The sequence below is a fragment of the Theropithecus gelada genome, chromosome 11, assembly GCF_003255815.1.
Source record: "Theropithecus gelada isolate Dixy chromosome 11, Tgel_1.0, whole genome shotgun sequence".
Lineage (NCBI taxonomy): Eukaryota > Metazoa > Chordata > Mammalia > Primates > Cercopithecidae > Theropithecus > Theropithecus gelada.
The window spans coordinates 126,129,704-126,151,612 of NC_037679.1; the positions used below are offsets into that span (position 1 = coordinate 126,129,704).

The 21,909-nt window shown below is 40.4% G+C and overlaps 1 protein-coding gene across 8 annotated transcripts in view; it reads left to right on the top strand.

Annotated features, from left to right (window-relative positions):
* The window catches only part of BICD1 (BICD cargo adaptor 1), a 271,468-nt gene that overhangs the window by 186,895 nt on the left and 62,664 nt on the right, over positions 1 to 21,909 (top strand). For all 8 annotated transcript variants that reach the window (XR_003121813.1, XM_025402491.1, XM_025402492.1 and 5 more), the window contains exon 4: positions 7,100 to 7,525. Coding sequence is in view for 7 of the 8 variants with exons in the window: in XM_025402491.1 (XP_025258276.1) it covers positions 7,100 to 7,525 (426 nt within the window). In the remaining variant the exon portion in view is untranslated. The remainder of the gene's footprint in view (positions 1 to 7,099; positions 7,526 to 21,909) is intronic.

Consider the following 21,909-nt stretch of genomic DNA (forward strand, 5'->3'; position numbering starts at 1 on the left):
AATCCCAGCACTTTGGGAGGCCGAGGTGGGCAGATCACAAGGTCAGGAGTTCGAGATTAATCTGGCCAACATAGTGAAACCCCGTTTCTACTAAAAATACCAAAAAAAAGTAGCTGGGCGTAGTGGCGGGTGCCTGTAGTCCCAGCTACTCAGGAGACTGAGGCAGGAGAACCACTTGAACCTGGGAGGCAGAGGTTGCAGTGAGCTGAGATCACGCCACTGCACTCCAGCCTGGGTGACAGAGTGAGACGCCGATCCATCACCAAAAAAAAAAAAAAAAAAAAAAAAGGCCGGGTGCAGTGGCTCATGCCTGTAATCCCAGCACTTTGGGAGGCTGAGGCACATGGATCACCTGAGGTCGGGAGTTCAAGACCTGACCAACATGGAGAAACCCCGTTTCTACTAAAAATACAAAATTAGCCAGGCGTGGTGGCCCATGCCTGTAATCCCAGCTACTAGGGAGGCTGAGGCAGGAGCATCGCTTGAACTTGGGAGGTGGAGGTTGTGATGAGCCAAGATTGTGCCATTGCACTCCAGCCTGGCCAACAAGAGTGAAACTCCGTGTCAAAAAAAAAAAAAAAAAAGAATATCATAAGGTAATATCATAAAAAACCTAGGAAATGTTTTCAATTCAGTTTTATTTCATTTAACCAGTATTTCAGGGGTATCTCTCTATGAGATCATTTACTTTTTAGAGACAAAAGATATAGTCACTGGCTCAAAGAGCTTGTAGTCCCAATAGGGACTCGTAGCAATTTGTGTAAATGAATATTAAAGCCATATGTTAGGTTTCGCGACACAGGGATAGATTAAGATCTTTAGAGTTCCTAAGCTCTGAAAGGATTGTGATATCTAACCTTGACCCTCATGTAGTTAAAAATAAAGTTATTAAACTATGAAGTTGCTATAAGGAATGCTAATAAAGCGCTTATTTTTCCTATGATGACTGCTTTGATGTTGTCTTTAAAATATCAAACACCAGTTTTAAGTCCCTTGTTCTGTTTCTTGCTTCCTCTGCCTTGCTGGGGCTCTAATCATATGGTGCAGCCTTGCAACAATGGCACAGAAAGGAGTGATGAGTTTGCCTCAGTGGGCACCAAAGACTTCACAGTTAGGATGAGATTCTTAACTTAGGTCTTAAAAGAGGAATAAGAGTTTTCCAGGTGACAGCCTTTTCCCAGGCGGAGAAACATGAAACAGCTGGGTGAATAGTAGGAGCTTGTACCACATTTGAGTGAGTGGTGTGAGTGAAGCTGCCCAGACAGAAAGAGATCAGGGCCGGGCGCAGTGGCTCACACCTGTAATCCCAACACTTTAGGAGGCCAAGTCACGAGGATCACTTGAGGAGTTTGAGACCAGCCTGGGCAACATAGTGAGACCCTGTGTCCACAAAAAAATTTTAAAAATGAGGCAAGAGGATGACTTGAGTGCAGGAGGTTGAGGCTGCAACGAGCCATGATTATGCCACTGGACTCCTGCCTGGGTGACATAGCAAGAGATCAAGTTTTACGGGAAATCTAGGCCATCAATTGAATAAATACTACTGAATTTTAAACTCTGCCATGCAAACTAAATTAATGTCTTCAAGTCAAGCCCGGAGTTAGCAAACTTTTTCTGTAAAGGGCCAGATAGTAAGTATTTTAGGTTTTGCTGGCCATATGATCTCTCTTGCAACTACCCAGCTCTGCTCTGGTAAAAGCAGCTGTAGACAATATGTAAACAAATAAATGGGAGTGTGTCCCAATAGAACTTTCTACACAAAAATAGGTGGTGGGCTGGATTTGCTCCAGAGTACATACTATTGTTGGACAACCTCTGGTCTAGGCCATCAGTTTAACAAAGACTGCAGCATAACAGGTCTACAGTGCAAACTAATGTCTGCAAATATAAGCTTATCACATAATCTGGGGCAGTCAGAGGGTTGGTTGAAATACTAGGAAAGGTTGGAAAGAGGTGTCCTATGTTGTCCAGGGAAAAAAAAGGAAAGGTTGGGAGGAGGATGACTTTACAGTATGTGTGCATATATATATATATATATATATGTGTGTGTGTGTGTGTGTATTTTTTTTTAGACAGAGTCTAGCTCTGTTGCCCAGGCTGGAGTGCAGTGGCACAATCCTGGCTCACTGCAAGCTCCGCCTCCCGGGTTCACGCCATTCTCCTGCCTCAGCCTCCCAAGTAGCTGGGACTACAGGCGCCTGCCATCACGCCCAGCTAATTTTTTTTTTTTTTTTTTTTTTTGTATTTTTAGTAGAGACAGGGTTTCACCGTGTTAGCCGGGGTGGTCTCTATCTCCTGACCTTATGATCCGCCCGCGCCAGCCTCCCAAAGTGCTGGGATTACAGCCGTGAGCCACTGCACCCGGCCTGACTTTACAGTATTTAAGCAGGCCTGGAAGAAACCATGACATAAGAAAACACAGTTGTCCGAAGAATTTCCAAGTTGCCTTTCTTATAACCACACTGAGGGCAATCCTTGCTTCTCCTTTCATAAGGGGGTAAAGGCCCTTCTGATTTCCATACTTCTTAATCCCAAGTCACCTGCAAAACGGTTAATCATGTTGAGTGTGCTTTTATGGATGCCTCTCTTCCTCTCCACTTCATCCTCAGTTTCCCCCTGCTTCCTTGCTAACAATTGAGATTCTATAATCAGAGAATGAACCGTTCATTTCACTGCCAGAGAGAGTGAAAAATGCACGTTTTTGCTTGAGGTAACAACCTAGTTGAAACGCAGTCAGTCAGCAAGTATAAAGGAAAGGTGGCTGGATCCTGTAGTGTGGGAATGGTTGTTTGCTAGGTGGAAAAGGTTGAAGAGAGCCAGTCACAGGGCAGGAGTGGCAAACTCAAATGACCACAAGCAGCTCATAAATAGCATTAAGTATAAGGTGTAAAGAAAAAGTAGAGGCCAAATGCAGTGGTTCACGCCTATAATCCCAGCACTTTGGGAGGCTGAGGTGGAAGGATTGCTTCAGTCCAGGAGTTTGAGACCAGCCTGGGCAACATGGTAAAACCTTGTCTCTACAGAAAAAAAAAAAAAAAAGAAAAAGAAAAGAAACGAAAAAAGCCAAGCATGGAGGTATGCGCCTGTAATCCCAGCTACCCAGGAGGCTGAGGTGGGAGGATTGATTGAGCCTGGGAGATCAAGGCTGTAGTGAGTTGTGATCAAGCTACTATACTCTAGCCTGGGCAACAGAGCAAGACCATGTCACAAACAAACAAACAAAAGAAAAAGTGGATGCAAAAGGAACAGCCAGTGCTCACTTACAGGTGATTTTTGTCTTCTGTGAACGTAGGCCCGGTGTTGCCTGAATTTTTTATTTTTTAATTTTTATTTATTTATTTTTTTTGAGACAGTCTTGCTCAGTCGCCCAGGTTGGAGTGCACTGGCGCAGTCTCGGCTCACTGCCAGCTCCACCTCCTGGGTTCACGCCATTCTCCTGCCTCAGACTCCCGAGTAGCTGGGACTACAGGTGCCCGCCACCACGCCCCACTAATTTTTTTGTATTTTTAGTAGAGACAGGGTTTCATCATGTTAGCCAGGATGGTCTTGATCTCCTGACCTCGTGATCCGCCAGCCTCACCTCCCAAAGTGCTGGGATTACAGGCGTGAGCCACCACGCCCAGCCCAAACTTTTGAATTTTTTAAAAAAGAAGTTAGAAGTTTTCAAATGTTTGTGAAATCATCAGTTTTCTAAATATTGGCAATCAATTCCAAAAGTTTTGTAACGTGTTACAAGCCAAATAAAGCACATCCATAGGCTCGATGGTCTATGGGCACCACTTGTGATCTCTGCTCTAAAGCATCTGATATCTGAATTGGTGGAAGGGACATGGGAGCACACACCTGCCCGGGGAGCCACTAGAGTACAGAATGCAAACACAGGGACACATGCCTTTGAGCAGGTCGCTGATAGCCAGGGGCTGTCAAGTTATTATGTGTCCCAGGCCAAGTAATAAGTTCTTGGACTTTTGAAAAGTTATTTCATTTCCCTGCCATCATGTTTGTAACATGCGTTTATAGTGCCCAGTTATCATTTTTCACAAAGTGCGATTTTTCTCCCATGAAGTACTCATCATCTTAAGTAATGTAGTTGATATGAACCCAGAAATTCCTACTTGATTAGGAGGCAGTTATTGGTAGTATGCCATTGATAGATTTGTTAATTTTTTGTTATATTTATTCAAATGTATGTTCATGGTAGAACAATTAGCACTTTCTAGTTTTCATTCTAAATAATGGACATTATAAATAATAGTCTCCACTATTGTCTCTTTTGAGTAATTCTATCAGGGACATGTTGAAATTCCAATGACCTTTTTTTTTTTTTTTTTTTCCTTAAGGGGATTTTTTTTTAAAATTTTTTTTTTTTTTTTTTTTTCTCAAGACAGGGCCTCACTCTGCCACCCAGACTGGAGTGCAGTGACACCATCAGGTCTCACTGCAGCCTTGACCTCCCTGGGCTCAAGTGATCCTCCCACCTCATCCTCCTGAATAGCTGGGACTTCAGGTGCACGCCACCACACCTGGCTAATTTTCTTATTTTTTGTAGAGATGGGGTTTCATTATGTGGCCCAGGTTGGTCTCAAACTCCTGTGCTCAAGCAGTTCACCTGCCTTGGCCTCCCAAAGTGCTGAGATTACAGGCCTGAGCCACTGTGCCCAGCCCTCATAATTCATTTCACACACCATAGTGTGGTGAGCACATTCTTTCACTGAAATAACAGTATCCATATTCACATATACAACTAGCATTGTTAGAAACATCTGCTATATGTATGTCTTTATGAGTTGCATTCTACTAGAGCACCACAGTGTTCCAGTGACCAGTGAGTGCTGGTTTACCATCAGATTTCATTGTTCCCTTCTGACAGTGTATTTCTCAATTTTTACCTGGGCCCAGTGCTGCCCAGAGTAAAGGCTACATTCTTCACTCCTCCTGGCAACCAAATTGCATAAGACTAGTACCAGCCAATGGTATATAACAAGTGATGTGGGTAACTTTTAATGTCCTTAAAGGAAGAGAGTGTGCCCCTTATTTCGTCCCACCACTTAGAACATTATCAAATGGCAAGCCACCTTAGATAGTATGGTCTACGCTAGAAGGCCATACAACAACAGAGAAAGAGCCTGGCTCCTGGATGACCTTATGGAGCAGAGATTCCCTACTAGTCCTTGACTGTCTACCTCCGTACTGTTACATAAGGGAAATACTTCTGGCCGGGCGCGGTGGTTCACGTCTGTAATCCCAGCACTTTGGGAGGCTGAGGTGGGTGGATCACAAGGCCAGGAGATCAAAACCATCCTGGCTAACACAGTGAAACCCTGTCTCTACTAAAAATACAAAAAATTAGCTGGGCGTGGTGGCGGGCACCTGTAGTCCCAGCTACTCGGGAGACTGAGGCAGGAGAATGGCGTCAACCCGGAGGCACAGCTTGCAGTGAGCCAAGATTGCGCCACTGCCCTCCAGCCTGGGCAACAGAGCGAGACTCCATCCCTCCCAACAAAAAGAGAAAAACTTCCATCTTGACTAAGTCACTCTTGTTTAGGTGTCTGTTACATCAGCAAGCTTACATCCCAGCTAAATCTCTACCCTAATCTTTGCAAGACAAACCATTGCATTGAGATTATGTAAAGGGATGTGGGGAGAGAAAGAGAAATATATGATGATGATACTGGTCAATGTTCCCTATTCTTCAGTTTTTAAAGTATTTTTTAAAAATTCAAGTTCAAACTAATATATATGCTAAAATCAATATGAAACTAAGCACATAGTTTCTATGTGCATCTAATATCATGATTACTTTATTGTACTTTTTCTAGTTTATTTTTTCATTCCTCGTTGTTCTTTATTCAGCAAATACACACTGAACAGCAGACTTCTGTTTTAAACACCATGAGGGAACACTGAAGCACTATGAGGAGCAATGAGGTGGATAAAAAAATACTTCCTTTCTCTAAGAAGATTACAGTGTACTTGTGGAGATAAAATGTTTCTTAAAAGGTGGCATGTGATAAGTGCCATGGAAAAGATCCCAAGGAGGCATGTTGGCTCACAGAAGTCATCCCTGTCACCCGCGGGCCTTCATGAGGAAGGTGTTGTTTGAGCAGGTTTATTTTGATTACAATTCAAAAGAATATTACCTCACTAACAATATATGGCCAGGTGCAGTGGCTCACACATATAATCCTAGCACTTTGGGAGGCCAAGGCCGGAAGATTGCTTGAGCTCAGGAGTTCAAGAGCAGCCTGGGCAATACAGTGAGACCTGTCTCTGCAAAAAATAAAAAACAAAAAACAGTAAAATGGCCAGGCGTGGTGGCACATGCCTGTGATCCTAGCTACTTGAGGGGCTGAAATGCGAAGATCACTTGAGCCCGGGAGGTTGAGGCTGCAGTGAGCCATGATCGTATCATTGCACCCCAGTCTAGGCAATAGAGCGAAACCCTGTCTCAAAACAAACAAACAAAAACAACATTGGTATTTTTTGTTACTGGATAGTTTATGTAACTGTTCTTTGAGATTCTGTCTATCCTTTAAACACATAACAGTGATCTTTACATTTTCATCTTACTCTCAAACATTTTACTGAGATTATGTTATTATGATCGTTCAACAAATTTATCTCTGGATATAAAAATTTCTTCATTATTAATAAGGCACTAAAACAAAGTAATGGTGATGATACAATCTTTTCTTAGATTGCGAATATTCTCATAAATTGTTACAAAAAATATTCCCTATTTATTAGGCAAACAGTGCCCCCTTTTGACCACTGGATCCTATAAAAGAAATCCTAAGACAATAGACTTTTCATCTCTGCTAAAAATTGAATTACATAGAGAGTTATATAGATTTATATTATATCTAATTATATATAGCATATTTATGTTATGTCGCTGTAATACATAATTATGTATTTTATATATAGTATATAATTTCTAAAGAAACTATCCTATATAACTTTAAGGATATACTGTGTGCTTTTTATTATTTATTTTTTAGACTCATGTTAAACGATTAGGTCCACTAGAGTGTTTAATGGCAGTTTTGTAAGATCCACATTTTAGTTTTATGAATCTTCTTTATCCCGTCTGATTCAGGTTGAATACGAAGGCTTAAAGCATGAGATTAAGCGATTTGAGGAGGAGACGGTACTGCTGAACAGCCAGCTGGAAGATGCCATCCGATTGAAAGAGATTGCTGAGCACCAACTAGAAGAAGCCCTCGAGACTTTAAAAAATGAAAGAGAGCAAAAGAACAACCTGCGGAAGGAGCTCTCGCAGTATATCAGCCTCAATGATAACCATATCAGCATCTCAGTAGATGGACTCAAATTTGCCGAGGATGGGAGTGAACCAAACAATGATGACAAAATGAACGGTCATATCCATGGGCCTCTTGTGAAACTGAATGGAGACTATCGGACTCCCACCTTAAGGAAAGGAGAGTCTCTGAACCCTGTCTCTGACTTATTCAGTGAGCTGAACATTTCAGAAATACAGAAATTGAAGCAGCAGCTTATGCAGGTAAGAACTTTGTTTGGGACCGCTAGAGTGAATTTCTTGTAGATTGCATGTAGCATGTTGTGGGACTCCTGATTCTCGCATTTCACTTCCAGATTTCTTTTCTTTTCTTTTCTCTTTTCTTTTTTTATTTTCTTTTCTGTTCTGTTCTTTTCAAGACAGAGTCTTGCTCTGTTGCCCAGGCTGGAGTACAGTGGTGCAATTTCAGCTCACTGCAACCTCCACCTCCTGGGTTCAAGCGATTCTCCTGCCTCAGCCTCCTGAGTAGCTGGGGCTGCAGGTGCCCGTCACCATGCCCGGCTAATTTTTTGTATTTTTAGTAGAGACAGGGTTTCACCATATTAGCCAGGATGGTCTTGATCTCCTGACCTCATGATCCGCCCGCCTCAGCCTACCAAAGTGCTGGGATTACAGGTGTGAGCCACCATGCCCAGCCCCAGATTTCTTTTCTAATATTGCTTCTTCAATTAGAAACTTTGAAAGTGCAATATTTAAAAAAGACATGACAGAAGGGGTGTTAAAGAGAGATGCAATCTCTCATTTGCATCACTTCAAGAAATGAACTTCTGAGAGCCACAAATTGAGTTCCAATGAAGTCTGAGAAAAGACAGAAAAAAAAGGTTCCTTGGGCCAGGCACAGTGGCTCACACCTGTAATCCCAGCACTTTTGGAGGCTGAGGCTGGCGGATCACCTGAAGTCAGGAGTTCAAGACCAGCCTGGCCAACATGGTGAAACCCAACTCTACTAAAAATACAAAAAATTAGCTGGACGTGGTGGCGGGTGCCTATAATCCCAGCTACTCAGGAGGCTGAGGTAGGAGAATCACTTGAACCCAGGAGGCAGAGGTTGCACTGAGCCGAGATGGCCATTGCACTCCAGCCTGGGCAACAAGAGTGAAACTTCATCTTAAAAAAGAAAGAAAAGAAAAAGAAAAAAGAAAAGACAGAGCCTTAATGCATTTCTGATTAACAAAAGAATTCAAAAGCTTTATATACAAGTAAAATGATGGAAACCATGCAGTTTTTCATCACAAGCAACTGTGTATATAGCTTCCAGATTTATGGCTACATTTCACAGGAATACTTGAAGCCTTAAAAGACATAAAGGACTTCCTATGTACAAATTATCCAGGATACCATATGATTAAAAATACAGAACAGGTATAATCTAAGACCAAAGGATTCTTATTGCAACATGAGTTAAACCTTAAATTTTTAGCATCTTCAAATCAAATGTCTTGTGAAGAATCCCAGCCTTTAACATTATTTCCTTGTGAAATCGCTTTCTAGTTTCGAGTCTTGCCTTCCTGCCACACGTAATGGAAATGTTGTTTAAGGAACAGCAGCATGACCATCACCTGGGGGCTTATTTATACACATTGTTGAGCTCCATGTAGATCTACTGAACTAGAAATCTGGTCTAACAAGCTTGTTAAGTGATTAAATTTGAGACTTAATCTTCAATCTCAATCTTATCCCTCCAAGGTTCTTCATGTATAGCTGATAATTAGAGGCTGTTAAGCCTTTGGCAGTCATCTGCCTCCACAGAAATAACTGGAAAAAGTGAAATTAACAGAAAAAAGTAAAAAGTAAGAGAATAGAGAGCCAATGATGTTGATTTGTTAACCCGTTTATTTTTTATGTCTTTTTGCTCAGTTTACACTAATACAACTAGATTGAAACAGAAAACATACTTCCTTGTGAAAAAGTTTTACATGACAGATATATTCATAAGGATTTGTGCCCCCCAGATTGAATAGCATTAAATAGAAGTTATATGAGTTTTTTTTAACTCTTACGTTGGTGGCTTTGAGATAAAAAGTTACTGGGTTCAGACTTTTTGTTTCTTCTTTTTATTTTGGTGGCAGTGCAGAAGATATTAGGAAAAGAGACTTCTATGCATAAAACAACACAACAATTTTCAACCAGGTCTTCTGTTGGCTGAAAGCTCAGAGCTGTGCTCAGATTTAATTCTAAATGTGATCTGAATTGGGTAATACAAAAGTCTAAAAAGAGGAGAAGTTCAATAAAAAGAATGGTGGAAAACAAGTAAGTTCTCAGCAGGAGAGTGGCTCTCCTGAGTTCTCAATAGACTGTCGTTTTCGTTTGGGTTGGGACAGTTCCTCACTGCCAGAGAATGTTTTCTTCCTTGAGAAGGTTTAGCGTCTCTGATCCCAACTCATGAGATGCTGGTTACATTTCCCCAGTTGAAGTGATGACCAGAAACTCCCCATGTATTTCAAATGCTCTGAGAGTCAGTCACTAGTTGACAGTCATTCTTAGAGGACAGCACTTTACTTTCCCATGGAATGGGATACATAATACCTTCCTCATTAGAGTGGCATGAGGGTTTATGAGTTATATGCAGAGTGCTGAGAACAGGGACTAGTGCACAGTAAATGCTCAGTAATTAGAAACTGTTATCATTATTTCAACTCCCTCGGTCCTTTAATTTATTGGGCACTCACTTTATAATAATTTAGATAATTATTATTAACTATTTTTTTGGGCTATTAGCTCAAGGATAATCATCCCAAAAGGGACTGATGTGGATACTGGCAGGAAAATAGAAAAATAACAGTTAAGTCTCATGGTACAAGAAGGTCTGAAAAAGGATATTCATTTAGCAAAATGTTAGGGTGAGGAAAACTTTGCTGGATAAACCCTTCCTCAGTCTACCAGAAAGCTGTGTCCCTTCAAATGTTTCATCAACCCTTAACTGATGTTGACAGTTTGCAAAGATGTAGAGGGGCGCAGGTAGGTCCTTATATCCCCAAGTTTGCTCCAGATTTAGTTGTGAAAACCAGGTTCAACACAGGAAGGGCTTTGCAGCTTCCAATCTCATACTAACAACACTAACTGTAATTTTTTTTTAGGTGGAATATCCATTTATCTTCTTTTTTTTTTTTTTTTTTTTGAGACGGAGTCTCACTGTGTCTCCCAGGCTGGAGTGCAGTGGCGCGATCTCGGCTCACTGCAAGCTCCGCCCCCCGGGTTCACGCCATTCTCCCGCCTCAGCCTCCCAAGTAGCTGGGACTACAGGCGCCCGCTACCGCGCCCGGCTAGTTTTTTGTATTTTTAGTAGAGACGGGGTTTCACCATGTTAGCCAGGATAGTCTCGATCTCCTGACCTTGTGATCCACCCGCCTCGGCCTCCCAAAGTGCTGGGATTACAGGCTTGAGCCACCGCGCCCGGCCCCATTTATCTTCTTGTAATCAGCATTTTTAAAAAGCATATCAGCTTTTCCTAAGAATCTATTTCATTCAAATGAGTAAATTCATGAGAAGTATACCTTCTCATGAATTATTTCTTTGTAATACAGTTTTTTCCTTAGCCACACATCTTTTTGGGTTGAATTTATGTAAATAAACACATTTAAATAAACACATTACAAAAACATTACCGGATACGTTGCCTAGAATTCATTGTAATTGGCTTTGATGTTAATAAGGATTAACAATAATATGGCAATTCTGATCAATGAGAGTACTCTACACCTGAAATATATATGTGTCAGTACCATTGTTTTGGAAATTCTGAAGAGGAACCAGTCAAATGTACTTTAAGTATAGCTATCTGGAATGCTTGGGCCAGGTGTGTTTTAAATTTAAGTTTCAGATTATAGAAAGGCAATATGCAGTATATACCATATAGATTGTGATATCTCCACTGGGATCAGATGCAGCATCCGATGACCAAGCAATATTAACATTTCTGCAGTGAAACATGAGTATTCACACTAAGAATAAGGTGAGAACCATTAAAGGCCTCACACCAGTCAGGTGCAGCTTGGCTGCCCTGGGAGTTTAGGACTGTCTGAATATTGCCAAGTGAGTTTTATCATAACCAAGTGAGTCTGATCAAACTTGATTTTGAGCTTTTTGGATTTTGGAGTTGCGGGTGTTGTAGGAATAGCACTGTCCTGTTGGGCAGCTGTCAGTTTTGCGCACCTCAGCTTACAGTGTCGACATACTTGGGACGTGACAGTTTGTGTTTTCTCTTTTTTTATTATACTTTAAGTTGTAGGGTACATGTGCACAACGTGCAGGTTTGTTACGTATGTATACATGTGCCATGTTGGTGTGCTGCACCCATTAGCTTGTGATTTACATTAAGTGTATCTCCTAATGCTATCCCTGAGCAGTTTGTATGTTCATAGTTCCCTTATCTCTTAGGATTTCTCCTGGCCTGGATCCACAACACTGCACGGGAGAGAAGGCCTTGTGCCTCTAAATCCAACAGCTGCGCTTAGCTAACAGCTCGTGACAGTGTAGAGGGGCACAGGCAAGGCTATAACACCCTGATCCAGGTGATATGCAGCATTTCAGGTTTTCTTCCTTTTGATCAAGTCCCCCTTTGATAAAGTAAGTTGAAGAGATCTATAGTACAACATGGTGACTGTAGTTAATAACAGTGTATTGTATTGAAAATTAAAGAGTAGATTTTAAGTGTTCTCAGTGTTGTAGAACCCCCAAATGTAGGTCGGTGTGCTGGATGGGCAGTAAGCCAAATACTGACACATCAGTGCTTAGCAGTAGAGAAAGGTGTATTCATTTTGGCCAAAAATGACATTGTGGGAGAGACAATCTGTCAAATCCTACCTGCCTTTGAACGTAACTGGGGGTTTTTGTGAGCAAGGCAGCTTTGCAGGAGATGAAATCCCCCAAAGATCAAAGTTGTTTGCGTCCCTCAGCTCAGTCAAACTTCTGGATGCCATCCAGGAGGTCTGCATGACCTAAGGATCATTGTTCTTTGAAAGGAAAACAAGTTCATTAATCTTACTGGCAGCCAGGGTTAGGATGCAAAGTTAGTCAATTATGAGTGACTACCGTCTACCGAATGACTATGTGCAAGCAGTCATGCATGGAGGAAGAAAAGGACAAAGAGAAAGGAAAATAAGTAAAACAAACGTTTAATGATTTTGATATTATAGGTTCAGTTACATCACCAAAAACATGATAAGTATGTCAGGTCATGCATGTCACAATTAGCTCAATTTCCACGTTGCCTACATATTTCAAAACATCAAGTTGTACACAATAAATATGTACAATTTTTGTCAGTTAAAATAAATACTTTTTTTTTTTTTTAAAGAACTCCTTTGAAAACAGCATACCTAGTTCCATACCCTTTCGGCCTTTTCTTCTCCTATAAGGCTCAATTTATGCACATGAATTATGTTTTCCCATCCATAGATATTTATTTAAACTGGTTCCAGGGAAAAAACAATGCCTCTGTCAATGAAGAAAGTCAAACTCTGTAAAATATTTTAACAGACTTATTTTGAGCCAAATATGAGTGACCATGGCCCATGACACAGCCCTCAGGAGGTCCTGAGAACACGTGCCCAAGGTGGTCGGGGTACAGCTTGGTTTTATATATTTTCGGGAGGCATGAGACATCAATTAAATATATTTAAGAAATACATTGGGCCTGGTGCGGTGGCTCACGCCTGTAATCCCAACAATTTGGGAGGCCAAGGTGGGTGGATCATGAAGTCAAGAGATTGAAACCATCCTGGCCAACATGGTGAAACCCTGTCTCTACTAAAAAAAACACAAAAATTAGCTGGGCATGGTGGTGCGTGCCTGTAGTCCCAGCTACTTGGGAGGCTGAGGCAGGAGAATCGCTTTAACCCAGGAGGCGGAGGTTGCAATGAGCCGAGATCATGCCACTGCACTCCAACCTGCGACAGATCAAGACTGTCTCTCAAAAAAAAAAAAAAAAAAAAAAAGAGAAAAAAGAAAGAAATACATTGGTTTGGTTCAGAAAGGTGGGACAGCTCAAAGCGGGGGCTTCTGGGCTATTGGTAAATTTAAACATTTTCTGGTTGACAATTGGTTGAGTTTATCTGAAGGCCTGGGATCAACGGAAAGAAAATGTTCAGGTTAAGATAAAGGATTGTGGAGACCAAGTTTTATTGTGCAGAGGAAGCTCTCAGCAGACTTCAGAGACAGCAGGTTGTAACATGTTTCTTATTGCACTTAGAAGGGTGCCTGGCTCTTAGCTGATTATCTCCTGGATCCGGAAAGGAAGGAAGGAAAACAAAGGGGGAAGGGGATTCTCTACGGAATGTGGATTTTTCCCACAAGAGGCTTTGCAGGGCAATTTCAAGGTATGGCAAGGAAATGTATTTTGGTTTTCTTCCTTTGCCAGTGTCAGATTGGAAAGTAAATGTTGATATACAGGGTTAAATAAAACCCATCCCATGAGAACTTATGGTTTGTAGGGCATGACTCCTCAGACCTCTTAAATAGGAATTTGGGCAATCTAAAAAAAAAACAGAGCTTCGTGCTCACCTCTGCCTTAATTATCAGGAATGTTGAGTGAGTTGTTTTGCTTCTCTGAGGCTCATTCAAAAGGGGAAGGTAATAAATTAGCCCCACCACTAGTCTCTGCCATGCCTTTGTTGGAGAAAACTATGGAAAAAAAAAAAAAAAATCAGGTCTCCTTCTTCAAGCCATCATACTGCCATCTGCTGGGAAATGGTAATAACAAGTATGACAATTTATAGCGACTACAATTTAAATAGCGCCTCCTGGAGTTGTTTCCATGCAACCTGCAGACTTCTGCCTTGAAGCCCTGGTAATAATGCCATGCCTCTTCTGTAGAATGGTGAAGACCGAATGGGATGGTAAATATGAAACTGTGTATAAGTCATAGCATTTTGTAAATTATTATTGTCCTGGAAACTGCCATCAGGTTCCAAGATGCCAAGAAGGTCCCCAGCATCACTTTGTATAAACAGTCAATACATAAATTATAAAATGTATGGGAAAGGCAAGTGATGGTAAACCTCTATCTAAATTAGGGAGAGCTTTTTCCCAGAACAAATTAGAGTGAATATTTTACTGAACTGTATGCCTTCCTAGGTTATGGAATAACATACAGGAATATTTTAAACTTAGCTACTCATGCTAAGTTTCACATAACACAGAAACATATACACAAAAAATACAGTAAGAAAACATTTTGATTAACCTCAGAGTCTCTATAAACTTGACAACAGTCTTTGATAGTGAGTAGCTCAATGAGTGTCATCCTTTATTCATGAGAGAAGTTTTTCAGCATATTATTGGATAAATTATTTTGGTGTTTTGGTGCCCTCAAGACCTCATTATTTCAAATAGGTTGTAATTGACATTTTCCAGTGACAGTCAAATACCTTAATTAGTTTCATTAGAATGAAAATAAGTAGATACTGTCTGGAAATACTAACTAAATTACTTAATCCATTTAAAGGAGTCCTGTATGCTTGTGCTGAAATTTCTGTCTTTGATAAATAGCCTCTAACTTTACATCTGCATAGAGTCAAACTAAGAAGGGGAAAACTCTGGATTTTTTTTTTCAGTATTACATTGGATATGTAATTTCACATGTAGTATGAGAAGACAGTAATGTTTCTGTAAAACTAAAATTAATATATTTTGTTGCATCTTCATGGATGTGGAAGAAATAGATTCCTATTATGTTTTGATCCAGTCTGTTAAAGGCAATTTTAATTTTTTCTATAATGATTGATGTTAAGTGGTGATGGTAATTTGTTATATGTCCCATAAGAGTTCAAAGCAATTTTTATATATTTGCTTAATTGGTTGCTGCTTATAACAACTGTATGGGGTAGAGGGTATTATTATCTTCATATTATAGATAAGGAAACTGAGGCACGACTGTGTTATGTCATTAGTTCAAGGTCAAAAATCTAGTAAGTGGAGTTGCTACACAGAGAGAGTTGAACAAGTCAAATATTATCTCTGCTTAAAGACTCACAGAATATTTATAGGATGATATTGATTAAAACAAGATTGGTCAGTTCTTGGGTTTTGAAATTTAAAGTGACAAGTATAATTATTTCCTAGTACAAAGTTGACAACTTAAGTGGTTAAACTATTACAGATTTTATAGTTAGAGGTTACCTTTACAAACTAGTTGGGCGCAGTGGCTCATACCTGTAATCCCAGCACTTTGGGAGGCCAAGGCAGGAGGATAGCTTGAGGCCAGGGGTTTGAGACCAGCCTGGACCACATGGCAAAACCCCATCTCTACCAAAAATACCAAAACAAATTAGCTGGGCATGGTGGTGTGTGCCTATAGTCCCAGCCACTGGGGAGGCTAAGGTGGGAGGATTGCTTGAGCCTGGGGGGTCAAGGCTGCAGTGAGCCGTGACCATGCCACTGCACTCTAGCCTAGGTGAAAGAGCATGACCCTGTCTCAATAAATACATAAAATAAAAATAAATGGAATCATACAATGTGTGGCCTTTTGTGACTGGCTTCTTTCACTTAGCGTAACATTTTCAAGGTTCGTCCATGCTGTAATATATTAGCACTTCATTTTCATTTCTTTTTATTGTCAGATAATACTCCATGGTATGGATATACCACATTTCATGTAACCATTCATCAGTTGATGGACTTTTGAGTTGTTTCTATTTGTTTAGCTATTATCAGTAAAGCTGCTATGAACATTTATGTACAAGTTTTTGTGTGCACGTATGTTTTAATTCCCAGGGGGAGTTCATTCTAGAGCTGGAAATGCTGGGTCATATGGTAATTCTATGTTTTACCTTCTGAGGAACTGCTAGTTTTGAAAACAAATTGAGTGTACCCTTTTATGTCCCCACCAGCAGTGTATGAGGGTTCAGATTTCTCCACATTCTCACTAACACTTGTTATTATGTGCCTTTTCAATCATAGCCATCTTGGTGGATGTGAAGTGGTATTTCATTATCATCTTGACTTGTATTTCCTTGTGAGCATCTTTTCATGAGCTTATTGGCTCTTTTATATCTTCTGTGGAAAAATGTCTATTCAGATTATTTTTTGACTGGGCTGTCTTTTTATTTCTGAGTTGAAACAGTTCTTTACCGATTTGGATACAAATCCCTTATCATAAAAGTGATTTATGATTTGCAAATATTTTCTCCCATTCTATGGATTGTCTTTTCACTTTCTTGATGGTGTCCTTTGATGTACATAGGAGTTTTTTTTTTTTTTTAAAGAGATGGGATCTCACTATGTTGCCCAGGCTGGAGTGCAGTGGCTATTCATAGGCACAATCATAGCACACTGCAGCCTCAAACTCCTGGACTCTCCTGGTCTCAAGCAATCCTCCCACCATAGCCTTCTGAGTAGCTGGGACTACAGGCGCATGCCACTATGCCCAGCTAAAAAAAACTTTTTAATTTTGATGTGCCTAGTTTATTTTTTTTCTTTTGTTGTTTGTGCTTTTGGTGTCATACAAAACTGTTGTCTAATCTAAGGTCATGAACATTCATGGCTAGGTTTTCCTCTAAGAATTTTATGTTTATCTCTTATATTTAGGTCTTTGATCCATTTTGACTTAATTTTTGAATATGATGTGAGGAAGAGATCAACATTACTATTTTACATGTGAGCATCCAGTTGTCCCAGCACCATTGGTTGAAAAGACTATTATTCTATTCTTTCCCCCATTGAATTATCTTTGCACCCTTGTCCAAAATCAGTTGGTCATAGATGTATATGTGGGCTTATTTCTAGACTTTCAATTCTGTTCCATTAATTTATATGTCTGTTCTTATGCCAATACTATAGTATCTTGATTATAGTTTTTTTGTAGCAATTTTTGAAATAGGAAAGTTTGCTAGTTCTTTCTCAAGAAGTGTCTTCAGGACTGTTTTGGCTATTCCAGGTTCTTTGCATTTCCATATAAATTTTTTGACCATCTTGTCAGTTTCTACAAAGAATCCATCTGAAATTTTGTTGGAGTTTGCATTGAATATGTAAATCAATTTGGGTAGTATTGCCATCTTAACTTTCAGTTTTTTACCCAAAAACAGAGGCTATTTATCCCTTTATTTAGGTCTTCTTTAATTTCTTTCAACAATGCTTTATAATTTTCAGAGTTCAGATGGTCCTTAACTTGTGATGGTTTGACTAAACTTTTTGACTTAACAATGGTGTTAAAGCAATACACATTTAGTAGAAACCATACTTTGAGTACCTATACAACTATTCTGTTTTTCATTTTCAGTACAGTAGTCAATAAATTAAATGAGATAGTCAGCATTTTATTATAAAATAGACTTTGAGAGGGGCTGGGCGTGGTGGCTCACACCTGTAATTCCAGCACTTTGGGAGGTTGAGACAGGTGGATCATCTGAGGTTGGGAGTTCGAGACCAGCCTGGGCAGCAAGGTGAAACCCTGTATCTACTAAAAATACAAAAATTAGCCGGGCGTGGTGGTGTGCGCCTGTAGTCCCAGCTACTTGGGAGGCTGAGGCAGGAGAATCACTTGAACCAGGGAGGTGGAGGTTGCAGTGAGCTGAGATTGTGCCACTGCATTCCAGCCTGGGCAACAGAGTGAGACCCTGTCTTAAAAAAAACAAAAAACAAAAAAAACTTTGAGTTAGATTATTTTTGCCCAGCTGTAGGCTAACATAAGTGTTCTGGACACTTTTAAGGTAGGCTAGACTAAGCTATAATGTTTGGTAGGTTATGTGTATTAAATGCATTTTAGACTTATGATATTTTCTTTTTTTTTTTTTTTTTTTTGAGATGGAGTCTCACTCTGTCGCGCAGGCTGTAGTGCAGTGGCACGATCTTGGCTCCCTGCAACCTCCACCTCCTGGGTTCAAGTGATTCTTGTGCCTCAGCCTCCTGAGTAGCTGAATACAGGCACGTGCCACCACACTCAGCTAATTTTAAAAAATTGTTTTCAGTAGAGACAGGGTTTCACCATGTCGGCCAGGCTGGTCTCAAACTCTTGATCAAACTCAGGTGATCTGCCCGCCTCATCCTCCCAAAGTGCTGGGATTACAGGCATGAGCCACTGTGCCTGGCCATACTCATGATATTTTCAGTTTACAATGGGTTTATTGAGATGTAACCCCATCACAAGTTGAGGCGCGTCTGTATACATTTTGCACTTCTTCTGTTAAATTTATTCCTGCCAGGTGCAGTGGCTCAGGCCTCCCAGCACTTTGGGAGGCTGAGGCAGGTGGATCACCTGAGGTCAGGAGTTTGAGACCAGCCTGACCAACATGGAGAAACCCCATCTCTACTAAAAATACAAAATTAGCCAGGCGTGATGGCGCATACCTGTAATCCCAGCTACTTGGGAGGCTGAGGCAGGAGAATCGCTTGAACCCGAGAGGTGGAGGTGGCAGTGAGCCGAGATTGTGCCATTGCACTCCAGCCTGGGCAACAAGAGTGAAATTCCATCTCAATAAAAGAAAAAAATTTGTTCTGAAGCATGTTATTTTTTGATAGTGCTATAAAAGCAATTATTTTATTCACTTTATTTTTCATTGTTCATTGCTAATATATAGAAATACAACTGATGTTCATATATTGATCTTGTATCCTGCAACATTGCTATACTTGTTTATTAGTCCTAATAGTTGTTTTTTAGTGGATTCCTTAAGAATTTCTATTAATACATACAAGATCATGTCATCTGCAAATAAAGATCATTTTACTTTTTTCTTTCCTTAAAAGATATTTCCTCAATACCTTTTATTTCATTTTCTCACCTAAGTTCCCTGGCTAGAACTCCAGTACAATGATGAATAAAAATGGCAAGAGCAGCCATCCTTGTTTTGCTGTGGGTGTTTCACAGATGCCCTTTATCCGGGTGAGGGAGTTTTCTTCTGTTACTAGATTGTTGACTTTTCTTTAATTATCACAAATGGATATTAAATTTTGTCAAATGCTTTTCCTTCATACATTGAGATGATAATATGGTTTCATGTATTCTATTAGTATGGTATATTATATTTATTGACTCTCAAATGTTAAATCAACATTGTGTTTCTGTGATTGCATTTGGTTATGTTGCTGGATTCAGTTTGCTAGTATTTTGTTGAGGATTTTGTGTCTATATTCATAAGAGGTCTTGGTCTTTAGTTTTCTTTTCCTGTAATTTGTTTCTCTGGGATGGAGAGGTTGTTTGTTTTTTAGTTTGTTTTTTTTTTTTTGAAACAGAGTCTTGGTCTGTTGCCCAGGCTGGAGTGCAGTGACATGATCTCAGCTCATTGCAACCTCTGCCTCCCAGGTTCAAGCAATTCTCCTGCCTCAGCCTTCCAAGTAGCTAGGATTACAGGTGCCCACCACCACATCAGGCTAATTTTTGTATTTTTAGTAGGGATGGGGTTTCACCATGTTGACCAGGCTGGTCTCAAACTCCTGACCTCAAGTGATCTGCCCGCCTTGGCCTCCCAAAGTGCTGTTTCTCAAGTTTTGGTATCAGAGTAGTACTCATCTCATAAGAGTTGGGAAGGGCCCCCTCTCCCTACATCTTTTTTAGTCTTCATCCAGTTGACTGACTTTTGTGTGTTCATGTGCATGAGAGAATTTTCTTTTCACCACACACTCTAAAGTAGACACTTTTCTTTTAACAACTGATGAATTCCCTCATATAGAGTTTCTTTGTTCTATCTCAATCTTTTTTCGTAGAGTTCTCTTTCGTTGGGGCACAGACATGCATTATCAGAGTTGTTTCTCTTCAAGCAGAGAAGAACAAATTATTTATGAATTCCATTTGTGCATATTGATGCTATGTATACTGTTACAAGAATCACATCATCATTTAAGTGTCAAATTGAGGGTCAAAAGACTTGGCTGGACAGAGTGGCTCTCACCTGTAATCCCAGCACTTGGGAAAGCCAGATTGGCAGGATTGCATGAGGCCAGGAATTCAAGATCAGTCTAGGCGACAAAAAGAGACCCCATCTCTACTTATAAAAAGTTATTGAGGCTGGGCACGGTGGCTTACGCCTGTAATCCCAACACTCTGGGAAGCCGAGGCAGGCAGATCACATGAGGTCAGGAGTTTGAGACCAGCCTGGCCGACATGGTGAAACCTCGTCTCTACTAAAAATACAAAAATTAGCTTGGTGTGGTGGCTCGTGCCGGTAATCCCAGCTACTCGGGAGGCTGAGGCAGGAGAATTGCTTGAACCCGGGAGGCAGAGGTTGCCAAGATCATACCACTGCACTCCAGCCTGGGCAACAGAGTGAGACTCCATCTCAAAATAAATAAATAATAAAAGGTAAACACTCAGTGAAGTAAAAAATAATTTCTATGGGATATAGTAACACCAATAATAATAGTAAACATGTTGTATACTTACACTAGACCAAACAGTTTACAAATACTGAAGTCAGATTTTCTGGAAAAACAACCAGCTCTACCGTGAAAAAACAAAATCCCCAGTTCCAGACAGAAAATGAAGATTGTAGGAAGAGAAATAAGACAACTATTCTCAATCACTACAGAAGATTATAATAAACCCCTCAACTCTCTTGGATAAATTCTTTACAAATAGAAATTAAAATAGTAACGCTTAAAATGTATAGTAATTTTAAGCTTTAAAGTGCTGTGCATTTTATTCATTCAAAGCACTAAATCTAAAACAATTTAGACCAGGTGCAGTGGCTCACGTCTGTGATCCCAGCACTTTGGGAGGCTGAGGCAGGCAGATCACCTGAGGTGTCAGGAGTTTGAGACCAGCCTGGTCAACGTGGTGAAACCCCGTCTCTATTAAAAATGCAAAAATTAGCTGGGCGTGGTGACATGTCCCTGTAATCCCAGCTACTCGGGAGGCTGAGGCAGGAGAATCGCTTGAACCCGGGAGGCAGAGATTGCAGTGATCTAAGATCATGCCACTGCACTCCAGCCTGGGTGACAGAGTGAGACTCCATCTCAAAAATTAAAAAATTAAAAATAAAAGGTAAATATTCAGTGAAGTAAAAAATAATTTCTATGGGATATAGTAACACCGATAATAATAGTAAACACATGTTTTATACTTACACTAGACCAAACAGTTTACAAATACTGAAGTCAGATTTTCTGGCAAAACAGCCAGCTCTACCATGAAAAAACAAAATCTCCAGTTCCAGACAGAAAATGAAGATTGTAGAAACAGAAATAAGACAACTATTCTCAATCACTACAGAAGATTATAATAAACCCCTCAACTCTCTCTCGGATAAATTCTTTACAAATGGAAATTAAAATAGTAACACTTAAAATGTGGAGTAATTTTAAGCTTTAAAGTGCTTTGCATTTTATTCATTCAAAGCACTAAATCTAAAACAATTTAGGCCAGGTGCAGTGGCTCACGCCTATAATCCCAGCACTTTCGGAGGCCAAGCCGGGTGGATCACCTGAGGTCAAGAGTTCGAGACCAGCCTGACCAACACGGTGAAACTCTGTCTCTACTAAAAATGCAAAAATTAGCCAGGCATGGTGGCAGACACCTGAAATCCCAGCTACTTGAGAGGCTGAGGCAGGAGAATCGCTTGAACCTAGGAAGCAGAGGTTGCAGTGAGCCGAGATCGTACCATTGCACTCCAACCTGGGCGACAGAGTGAGACTCCATCTCAAAAGAATAAATTAAA